This window comes from Lonchura striata, chromosome 5, assembly GCF_046129695.1.
Source record: "Lonchura striata isolate bLonStr1 chromosome 5, bLonStr1.mat, whole genome shotgun sequence".
Classification (NCBI taxonomy): domain Eukaryota; kingdom Metazoa; phylum Chordata; class Aves; order Passeriformes; family Estrildidae; genus Lonchura; species Lonchura striata.
This window is the reverse complement of record NC_134607.1, coordinates 33,007,708-33,019,730: the sequence shown is the minus strand read 5'-3', so window position 1 is coordinate 33,019,730 and position 12,023 is coordinate 33,007,708. Positions and strand designations below refer to the sequence as shown.

The window sequence follows — 12,023 nt, the reverse complement described above, 5'->3', positions numbered from 1 at the left end:
AGGGGGTGAGGAGAAAAAAAGGAAAAATCATCTGTGCTTATCAAAACATTGTTTTCTATCTGATAGTAAGGTCCAGGGATCTGGCATATCCTGAAAAGAAATGGATGAATAAATAATCCAAACCAGACACTGAAATTCAGGGCATAATTAATTATGCCCTGGAGTCTTACTGTGCCTTCTTCTCAAGCAGTTTTATCAGTTCTGAGACAGTTTTGAAAAATGCTATTTGTCGAGATTTTCTCCGCTAGAGACAACTTCAAGAGGTTGTTATTTTGGTTGCCCATTAACTTTGGGCAAAGTTAATGACAGTTGTCTTGTCTTGTATAAAGGCAAAGAAAGGAGGGGGAAGGGAAGGGAAGGGAAGGGAAGGGAAGGGAAGGGAAGGGAAGGGAAGGGAAGGGAAGGGAAGGGAAGGGAAGGGAAGGGAAGGGAAGGGAAGGGAAGGGAAGGGAAGGGAAGGGAAGGGAAGGGAAGGGAAGGGAAGGGAAGGGAAGGGAAGGGAAGGGAAGGGAAGGGAAGGGAAGGGAAGGGAAGGGAAGGGAAGGGAAGGGAAGGGAAGGGAAGGGAAGGGAAGGGAAGGGAAGGGAAGGGAAGGGTTTAGGCACAGTTGGATATAATTTCCTATTCTGTATGTGATAGGTAGCAAGGGCTAAGGTTTGGCAGGAGTCTCACAGTGTCATATTCACTGGGATGACTACCAGCCCAGGGAAGGGACAGGAGGAGGCACAGCTTCCCTCTTGGAATGGGTGTCTGGCCACTCCCAGCAGCAGCAATTATGATTATAAAGTACTTCATATCCTGAATGAAATATCCCTTGCTATGTGCCTTTTTCATACATGTCTTTTGGAGACAAGAGCCTTGTGTCCTCTTGGCCAACAAGTGCCTGAGTGCAGGTATATCTGCTCTGCTGTTCATTACCTGAGGAACAAAAGAGCCTTAATATTAATTGCCCAAGCACTTCTGGCCTTAAGTGACTTTGCATGATGCCCCAACAGAACAGTCAAACAACCATCAGTTCCAAAATTTTACTTTAGACATAAAATTCAACCTGAATCTTTCATGCAAGCATGGTCTTCTACCTTCACAAAGCAAAATATATCCCAATGATTGGCTTGGCTTTGTTATTTATTAATTGTACATGATGCATTTATCTGTGAAGTTATGAATAATCAGTTACCAGCTAATTATAAATAGCTCGAGGATAAACTGCAACAACAACTGCTTAACAGCATCTGGAAGTCTAGAACTGAGTGTTTGTAGTAGGAAACCCTGATAGCTATTTTGATTTCTTTATGAGACAAGCTATTAATATCTGGAGTATTGCAGAAATATAACTAACAGTAACTTATCTGGAATTCTACAAAGCATGTAGAATTCATATTTATTGAACAATAATTTGAATGGACTGTGGAAGTAAGGCATCATTCAAGAAATGTATTAATCTTATTTAATTTCATGTCCATTAATGTGCAAAGTAAACAGCATTTTCTTCTCTGACATATTGATGTCATGCAAGTTATTGTCAGCTAATATGAAATCAATCATTTGCAATTACTTAAAATTAGACAGAGCACGAAATGTATGATTTTTCACTTAAAAATTATTTTTATGATTTTCACTTTTTCATGATTTTTCACTTAAACACAAACACACAGGGTGGATTTATGAAACACCAAACAAAAATGTAAGTGATTTTTTGGACAATATTTTCCCTTGCTCCAGGAGCCACAGTGTTGTGGTTCAGCACAGACAGGCAGATAAAGCCCACCCTGCTGCTCTCTCCTCCCCAGAAGGATGGGGTGAAAATCAGAAAGGTAAAAGTGCAAAAATTTGTGAGTGTGGATAAAGACAGTAAAATATTATTATAATGAAGGGAAAGAAACCACCAGAAAGGGAGGAAGGAACGGAAACTCAGGGTAAAAAAGGGATACAAAAGAAAACAATTGCTCAGCACTAAGCCTGTCCCAGAGCTGCCAGTCCCCACCAGCATCCATCTGTATTGCTGAGCATGATGCCATATGGTGTGCAGTAACCCTCTGGTCTGCTGGGGTCAGCTGTCCCATCTGTGTCCCCCCTAATGCTTTGTCCACCCCCAGCTTCATCAGTGGGACACTTGGAGGAGCAGGAAAGGCCTTGGCTCAGTGCAAGCACTGCGCAGCAGTAACTAAAACGTCCCTGAATTATAAACACCGTTTGCAGCACAAATCCAAAACACAGCCCCATACCAGCTCCTGTGAAGAAAACCAGCTCTGTCCTGCCCAAAGGCTGTGCACACAGAATGACTGTGAAGGAATTTTAATATTTTAAATGTACAAAATTATTAAACAATAATAACTAAAAGGTAAGTAATTAATAACTTTTGAGTTTTCATAGTACAACAATTATATAACCTGGAGAGAAACAAGACACAAAAGGAGTTAAGTACTAAATTACGTGGGCTACCCTGGCTTCTTGCATAGCAAGTTGAAGAGAATCTTGCCAGAAATTATTCCCAGTACTGCCATAAGTCCTGTCCTAAAATCTTCCTGATTAAATCATTCTCTTAAAATAGCTGGACAGCTGAGGGCATCTGAGTGTCAAAAGCTGGATGTTGTAAATACCCCACAGTGTTACATTTAGCTCTACTTAAAACCTTGTGAAAATGAATGTTTATATTTCTAAAACTGACAGAGCTGTTATTGAATAACAGTGAATTCCCTCTGTGAGGTTTCTATGAATGCAGCCATAGACAAGGATTCAACTCTATGCTGTAAAATTCGAAGCTAGAAAAAAGAAAGATATGCATTTAAAAGAGAAGTTCAGTGCAAATACAAGGGATGTGGCAAAAATTAGAGCTGGTCATCAACTTTTTAGGAAGATGGAGATGAGATGATTAGGGTGGAATTTCATTCCTTAGATATACTGTGAAAGAGGAGGATTAGGAAAGGTTTTGCAGTGGTTGAAAGGGGCAGTTGTCACTCCCATTCTGTTATACATGATAGAAAATGCAGACTATAGGAAAATGCAGCACTTCTGTAACCACAGTTTTCCTGATGTCATCACATGCCTTTCATGGGAGTTCTATCCCCAGTGCACAGCCCTTAAAATCCTGTGGATGGCATGAGCTTTTAATGAAGCCTTGATAGTAAATGTGAGAAGTCACCGAACTGCTCATAGTACAGGCTCATATATAAATCAGGCAGAAGCACTGAAAATAAATCTTATCCCTTTAACAGATTTGTAAACATCTCCAGTTTCTGCAGTATTTTCTCTAATCTTAAGTATAAACATGGAGGCCACAATATCTGCTTCCTCTCTTCCTCTCAGATTTACTGCCTTCTCTTTGGTAAATGATATAAATTCAGGCCATCTGAATGAGTCTCAGCTAGAAAGATGTATGCTATTACTTTCTAGCCCACAAAAGCTTTCTAAGAGGCAATAAATTCATACTTGCACAACACAAATAAAAAATCTTCACATAGAAAGTACAACCTTCATATTATATGTGTCATAGCATTGATATATTAAGATAGTCTGATGGACTGTTATGTTATTCATATTTCTTTATTAAATGATGCTGCATCATAATTATTACTTCAATCACTAAAGAGAAAATGAATATGCATGCTAAAAGGAAAAGCAGAACTAATGTATGCTAATGTCCATTCATTAAATCTAATGAATCTCCCTGTATAAAGAGCAGACTGAAACGTACCACAGCTAAAACATTTGTGACTGAAATCACTTATTTATGAGACTCCTCTGAAGGCATTTTCAAAGCATCTCAAACTCCTAAGACTAAACTTTTATATATTTATGAATATAACCAAGTGCACTTGTCCCAGCCCATGACTATTCTGTGGTGCAGGTAAAACTCCTTCCCCCACCCTTCAACCCAGCATGTTGGGGTGGCATCACAGAAGCCCCACTTTGAAAACAACCTATTTTCTGCCTGCTCAAGGCCCTTTTAATTGCTAGCCCTGACCAGGCTGGTAGCCCTGGATGTTCCACCTAAGATTCCAGGTGAGCCAGGAAGAGTGGGAGCTGTAACAGTTCGCCTCACTGGTTGCTCCTGGGACCCCAGGCCAGGTCACCAGGGATCTTTTCTCCTTAACACTAAAACAAGATGCATTAACTGTGATGCTGGAAATGCTGTGTTCACCAAGAAAGTCAATAAACAAATGTGTTATCTTAAAATGGGCAATGTATCACTAAATCAATCAATAGTCTCTCATGTGAGTTTTTTGCAAGATACACACATGTAGAGCATTATTTTCTTTCAGAACAATTAAACAATAGAAAATGCATGACATAGCATAAGCCAGATTTCAGCCACGTTAGCTATTAGCTGTCATAAATTTCTTGGCTTGCTGTTGAGAAGATCTGTGAGTTTGAGGCTGTGAGTGCAAAGAAATGTGGTGTTGAGCTATTCCTATAATTCAGTTAATTATTAATCATAATGCCAGAAAGATCTGGTGGCTGCAGTGACTAGGCTGCCTCCATCTCTAAACACATACTGACATTTAATGTCACAGAAATGTAGGGAAGGGGGGGAAATCCTCTCTATTTTTTGAAAATGTCAACAGAGTAAATATCAGATATGAAAATCCCTACTAATATATCAAAATTGAATTTTCAAGTGCTTCATTGTATCTCCTTCTGTGCTTCAGCAGCTATTTAATTCCAGATGTTATTAGGCACTTGGCTTTCAGAATCAGAAATCTAACCATGAAGATAAACCCAGATTCCATCTTATGCATGCAACGTGCCACAAAAAATACAGAACTAGGATGCCATCCTAGTAATCCCATAAAAGTTTCTGTTTTCCACATTCTTCATGCTTCCTTTCCCCTAAATCTGTGTCTTGTACAAAATTCAGTGGATGCAAAATATCTGTCACTCATGAGCCTCCTTCTATTCTGAATGAAAGCCACCTTCACAAGAAATGAGGTTCACCTGAGAAATCACAAATTTCTCTAAGTAATTGATACTTGCAGTCTCTGAAAAATCAGGTTGTGAATAGTCTATGAGTTAATAGAAAATATTACAAGTATTAAGTCTGTTTATACTGACAGATATAAAGAAGTAGGTGGAGGTGGTGAGGAGTAGTGTCTTTCAGGGCTTTGTCTTGGTGCCCTTCAATACGTTTATCAATGACACCAGCAGTGAGATCAGGTGAGCCTCAGCAAGTTTGCAGTGACCAAAGGTGAGCAATGCAGTTAACAGAAGGAAGAGCTGCTCTCCAGAGGGACCTGGACAAACTTGAGAAGTAGGCCCATAAGAACTTAATGAAAAATCAAAAAATTCAAGCGTGAAGTGCTTGCACCTGGGTCAGGACAATTCCACGTATGAGTATAGGCTGGCAGAGGAGGTAATTAAGGGAAGTCCTGTGGAGAAGAACCTGTGAGTCCTTGTGGATGTAAAGCTGAAGATGAGCCAGCACTGTGCACTCACAGCCCAGAAAGCCAACCACATCCTGGGCTGCATCAAAAACATAATGGCCAGGAGGGCAAGGAAGGTGGTTCTCCCACTCTACTCTGCCCTGGTGAGACCCAATCTGGAGTCCTCAGCACAAGAAAGACATGGACCTGTTAGAACAGGTCCAGAGGAGGGTCATAGAGATAATCCAAGGGCTGCAGCATCTCTCCTATGAAGACAGGCTGGAGCTCTTCTCCAGCCTGGAGAAGAGATGTCTCCAGGGAGACTTTAGAGCAGCCTTCCTGTGCCTAAAAGGGACTTAGAGTTAGGAGGGAGAGAGACTTATACAGGCAGATAGTGACATGATAAGATGCAATGGTTTTAAATTGAAAGAGGGAAGGTTTATATTAGATGTTGGAAAGAGAATCTTTATTGAGGGGGCGGCAAGGCACAGAAACAGTTTGCCAGAGAAGCTGGGGATGTCCAAGCCCTGGAAGTGTTAAAGACCAGGCTGGATGGGCCCTGAGCGACCTAATGTAGTGCATGGCATCTCTGGCTACAGTGGGGGTTTGGAACTAGATGCCCTTTAAGGCCTGTTCCAACCCAAACCATTCTACAATTCTAAAACGGCCTGGCAAATATTCAGGAACTTAGCTGGGAGACAGCATAAAAACACTATTACACTTTGGTACTCCAAAAACTCAGAAGACTCTAAGAAACCCACTCATAGATGTCACAATATTACACTTTTTCTGAACAGTTTATTTCCCTTTAAAGTGATTTTCACTGCAGTAGCAACTGAAATGGATATCCATGTTTCTGCCCCACAGGACAACTGCCCAAGGAGAGGCAGTTGAAGCAATGCAAAAACAAAAAAGGGCTGATCTCCCACACTGATTTGTCTAATCCCTTCTCCAAAGTCATTGTTCTTAGTAGCTGATCCATGCAAACAAATAAAAACTTATATCAAATGCATTTTAAATGGGAAGACACCTGTGATTTGCTCCACCTGGAGAATGGATGCAATGCAGTCTGTCAGTCACTGTGAGACTGGTATTCATAAGCAGCTGATTCCAATTAGCAGTTTTAGAGTACAAATGACACTCTTCATTTTGTCTGTTTTCACAGAAAGCCAGGCTCGCTCGAATCCGCGCAGCGAAGAGCGGGAGCGCTAATGCCTACATGCAGAGCAAACGAAATGGTTTGCTGAGTAACCAGCTGCAGCAGGTAATGTTTGTGTTCCCTCCATCTCTGGAGTAACCACTTAATGACAGCCTAGAAGTAGTTTATTCTACTTATCACCAGGGCAAGTCACCTTGGGGCTTTGGGCAATATTGTCTTTTGAGGTAGATTAAGGGAGGATAAACTGGACAATTACTACTGTTACAGGAAGCTTGTGAGATCGATGGTGGAGTATTAAGAGATGAGGGAAATGTCCAGATAGAATGTAACCATATTTTTGGAGTTAGATCCTGTAGAAGAACTCATTAAGGAAAGTACAGAGCATTTGCCTCTTAGGAAGTGGGATGGATTTATCTCACTTGACTTTAAACAGGTAGAACACGGGTGACAAAACCAGATTTCATGATCAGTAAAGGAAAAGACAGCTCTTGAATACAGTTTGCACAGAGGGTTGTTGCAGAGTGAAGTGTTCCCCCAAAGTACCTACTTGGGTTTAAGGAGAATCTTGGTGATGACCTCAAATGCAATGTAATCTAATGTCATCTGAAGCAAATTCCCTGCTCAGCCCTGCCACGGAAGCCAGGACCAGCAGCTGGGACTGGGGATCCACAGTGACCCACGCTTCTGCGAGACAGCCCCTTGGCTGCTCAAAGCTGTACCCAGCTGAGAAAGACTGCAGACAGAGTGGTTTTTAATCCCTGACATTTTCTGGCATTTAGGCAATTCCCTGAGGAATACAGGAAGGCTTTTATTCCTCTGTGCCCTTTTTGTTCAATACATGTTAAACAGCCGGATACTTTAACCTATAGCCAGAAGAGAAGGAAGTGACTGTCTGTCTATCTGTCCTGTCTAGCACAAGAGATGAGCACTCAGAGCCCTTGTTTCCTCTTCTCTTGAAAGAACTCAAATATTTGAATTTAAAAGACACCAAATAGCTTAATTGCCATGCATATTTCAAATATCTCATGGTTGAATTGTATTCTTTTCTATTATCCCACTTCCTCCCCTATTTAGTTTTCTGCTTTCTAGTGAATAATTATGAAAGCAATTAATAAACAGTGGTTGCTTTCTACTTAATTCTTCATTCTACGTCAGTAACATTTGCTATATGCTTTCTAAACCCAGTAGATTGGGATCACTGACATGAATTTTTGTGTAAGCAGCAATACTACAAATTCTTTAGTGCTATGAAATGATCCTGGGAGGACAGCTATTTTTAGTTTTCTTCAAATGAGGCACATTCTCAGGAATAACAAATATTTTACTGTAACTTAAATTGATTAAAATTTTAAACATGTGTTGATCCAACATTCAAAGCTTATGTGTTGATTGCATTTGTAAATGGCACTATTTTATCCATGCATAAGAGATCTAAGATGAAAACATTTAAAAGGAGGTGCAAAGAAAGGAAATAAAATAGTTTGATTAAAAAGAAGCAAAAGCAAATTAAGGTGCAAAATAATTTTTAGTTTACTTTGTAGATGAAGAGTTGCAGTTATGCTACCATGTACGATCCAGATTAGTTCTGATCAAATATTTGGATAAGAACCCTCTTGTTCAAAAATGAGAATAATACAGACTTTTATGTATCAACAGTCCTCCAATGAAGAAGAACAGGCCTTTGTTGGCAAATCTGGCTCTTCCTTTGAAACACAGCACCACCACCTGCTTCACTGCCTGGAAAAAACTACGGTAGGAAAAGAGAACTGTGTTTTTCTGAGAATTGTAACACCAGCCTAGTTTTGAATGTTTTCAGTTCTTTCTTCTAATTAATGAGCCTTTATATTAAAGCAGTTAGCTGGGAAGAAAAGCCATTTTATCTTATTTTAAGGCTTTATACCCAATGCATATAAATAATACAGAGCAATAACTTCTGCTATATTTGATGCAGATCACTGTGAAAGTCTTTCTGCTCTTTCTCAAAAAAAAAAAAAAAAAAAAAAAACACTCCCCCCAAACAAACAAACAACAGAGACTTAAAATTTTTGACACAACAAACATTGCTAAATTTTGATAAATTTAGCAATTTTTGATAAAAACCTGATATATGTGTGGAATTCAATGTTTTCCTTTTGACAGCATGTCTTTGAAATAAAAAGGGTCCAGTTGTTGCATCAATTAGCAGTACATCACCCATATGCTTGTTGTGCTTATGTCTCCTCCATTCTTACTTTAGCAATATTAATTTCATAAAGCTTGCTGTAGGATAGAACATCTCACTTCCTATTCAGACCACACTATGGTTTCTTTTGCTAAGATTCTTGCCAGGTCCTTTTGAAACATTTTTGAGACATTTTGTACCAGAACCTGGTAACAGCAATTTGCCTTTAAAATTTTTCCACAGTAGAATATTGCAAACATATTTAAAAATCTGAGTAATGACCACAGGTCTTGTCAAACTGTCATAGAAATCAGGGGAAAAAAAATTTCTATTCATTTGGTAGGAGCTGAATTCACCTCCCAAAGTTTCACCTTTCCTCTAATCATAATGGAGGAGCCTGTAAAGCTTTTAATAAAAAAAAAAATTCTTTACAAGTTTATAAAGCAAGTATAATCTTGTTTCTTGAATCTACATTCTTTTTTAATTCTCTTGGGTCCTGCTACTGGCCCTGAGTTCCTGTGATATATTAAACACAAAAATATACACAGCATCTCCAAGCTGTATTCTGGAGATGATGTATTCCTAAAATTTTAGCAGGAACTTGACATTTTGGATCCTCAGCATTTGAAATCTGTCAAGTTTCTGGTTCATTGTAGAACAGGAAGGGTGGTGTGTCTTTTTAAGACTCTCACCGTCCTTTGTGGTATAACCATCATGTTACTGAGAAAAGGCATCTTTTCTCTTTTCTGTCACTGAAAAGTCAACAGATAAGATCTCACCCACCCTCATAAATGCAGAGTGAGCAATGCTATGGAATTCTGTGAAGATTACATTAATAGTGAAACTAATTGCACTAAAAAACATATATTTTACAAATTACTTTTAGCTAATTTAAGAACAGTTAATTAATAAGTATAATTAAATCAATTAACTTGTGCCATTATAGCATTTCAAAATGTTTCCACTCTGTATTAAAAGTTCCGTCAATAAAACTCTTTAATCATTGCTTCATAAAAGTTTTAGGAAGCATAAAATTACTTTTAATCAGACAAATAACAGAATTCTTGGCAAACATACTGCAAGCCCCTGACTGTAATTTCACAAGAGCAATTAGGTTATTTTTCTCTCCGAATTTTATGCCTACTGTGTGATCATGTTCAAAATCTTGATTGTGACTGACATATGCTTTACAAAAGTCATTTGTCAAGCAAGTTCTTTTCCTTGTCACTTGAAATTTACATTGTTCAACACCTCTTAATTCACACTATGTCTGAGTGAAGAAGAGAAGAAAAAATGGAAATAAAAATGTTATGCGTATAAAGGCATTTCCATTTGTGACAAACACTTGGCTAAAGTTGTTGCTCTCTTTACTTTGTTCACATATTTTATATTGGCCCCATATGGCAATTCTGAAAAACATCAGCACCTTTCCAATTAGAGCAAAATTTTTTAGGGGAAAAGTAATTTACCTCATTCTAATACACAAAAATGCAACAAGCTGACAAAATTGATGTGATTCTGAGTAGAGTGTAAAACAATCCAGAAAATGCTCCTTGAACAACTCCTCTGAAACATCGTCAGGATACACAGACTAACTCCAGCAGGAAATTGAAAGAGTTTTCTTGAAAAATGAGACTTTCAAAATGCATGCAAACATATCTCAATCTCTGCTTAATTTTAAATAAGTATAAAAACTTCTCCCACTCCCCTGCATTTCCTCCCCTCCCTTGCCACCATAAGCAACATGGACTATTTCACACTCTTTTGCACATGCAGAAAATGTGGGAATTGTGGCTGGGTGTGGAATACTCCCTAATCACTTGAATTAATGTAAATTAGTTATTCGAGTGAATTTGGATTCATCTTTGCAACCACCCTAAAAAAACTAGTCTTTGCTGGAATTAAGCACAGACTGCATGAATAAAGAGGACTTCATTTGACTAAAATGCTCAGTCCTCCAAACTGCTTTTGATACATCCATCTACAGTAATTAGGAACTTTTTGGATGCTTTCAAATAACTATCTCATCTCCTTTAATTTCTATTTGTTTAAATATTTTTCTGTTAGATAGATGCATACCTCAAAAATTGTGTTTCAGATTCTGATTTCTAACATGTAATTCAAAAGGAAGTCTTATAAACTTATCTGGAAATATTTATGAATTTTATTATATTATTGTTCAATATAATAAATCTTATTTATTTTCAACTGACATTTAGAGTGTTTACATAAGCACCACTTGCATTTTATTCATAAACATAATCCTGTTTTCTGGCACTTCAAAGATTGCATAGATATTTATAATGCAAACTACATTACAACCACATGCTATTTTGCAAAATAATTTGGATTAACATTTTCTTGTTAATTTCGTTCCAGTGTTTACATTTGCATTGGTATTCAGCCCAGACTAATATGGGCTAAACACTGTAATCAAGAATAAGCTAACTTTCCCAGTTTATTCAGTTGTGTCAATTTAAGCCGTTAAACAATCATGATTAATACGTTCATTTCAATTATCTTTCTGTGCATGCTTTGTCCATTCGTTGGATTCCTCTGGGCTAGAACCACGAGTTTGTGGATGAGCAAGTCTACGAAGAGAGCTGTATGGAGGTTTCTACAGTGAACAGACCCCCGAGCCACAGCCCCTCTCTTTCGTCGCAGCAAGGCGTGAGCAGCAGCTGCTGCTCGCGGAGGCACAAGAAGACGTACCGCATCCCGAACACCGCCCTGGGCGGCAGCCGCCCCGGCAGCGTGCAGGAGCTCAGCACCATCCAGATCAGATGTGTGGAGAGGACGCCTCTGTCCAACAGGTACCTCGTGTGCACGGCGCACCGAGAGCTGAGGCCCCTGGCTTTGATAGGGAACAGATGCAAATTCCTTGAGGCCTGCACAGGGAGGTGGTGAGGATAACGATGAGAGTCCAATACTCATCTACAAATGGGTACTGGTACTGAAATATTCTGTGTTTCCTTTGCTCAGGCTTAATCCAAAATAATAGGATAGTCTCTCTCTATCCATTTCTGCCCTCTCAGGCCCTCCTCACAAACTACCGTGCCCTATTCGCAGCAAACAGCATCCAGAGACCCCAAGTAGAGGAGAGCACCAAATACTATATGCTGTGGACAAGTGCATAAGAAGAAAAATTTCACACAGAAAAATGTCCAGTTTAGATATACTACCTATCTGCCCCTTCTTGGCTCAGAGGCATATGAAATAAGATTTCTTTGCATTTCTGCAGAGCAGAGAAATAAAACTGATTCCCAGAGTCCTAAGTGTAATAGTCATAAGGAAGACTCTTCTAAATAAGAAAAATATGGAATGGATAAGAAAAATATATTTC

The 12,023-nt window shown here is 39.0% G+C and overlaps 1 protein-coding gene across 1 annotated transcript in view; it reads left to right on the top strand.

The window, feature by feature from the left end:
• The window catches only part of KCND2 (potassium voltage-gated channel subfamily D member 2), a 260,183-nt gene that overhangs the window by 243,728 nt on the left and 4,432 nt on the right, over nt 1-12,023 (top strand). The window contains exons 4-6 of the mRNA XM_021553483.3: nt 6,526-6,624; nt 8,176-8,271; nt 11,246-11,493. Of these exons, the coding sequence (XP_021409158.1) occupies nt 6,526-6,624; nt 8,176-8,271; nt 11,246-11,493 (443 nt within the window). The remainder of the gene's footprint in view (nt 1-6,525; nt 6,625-8,175; nt 8,272-11,245; nt 11,494-12,023) is intronic.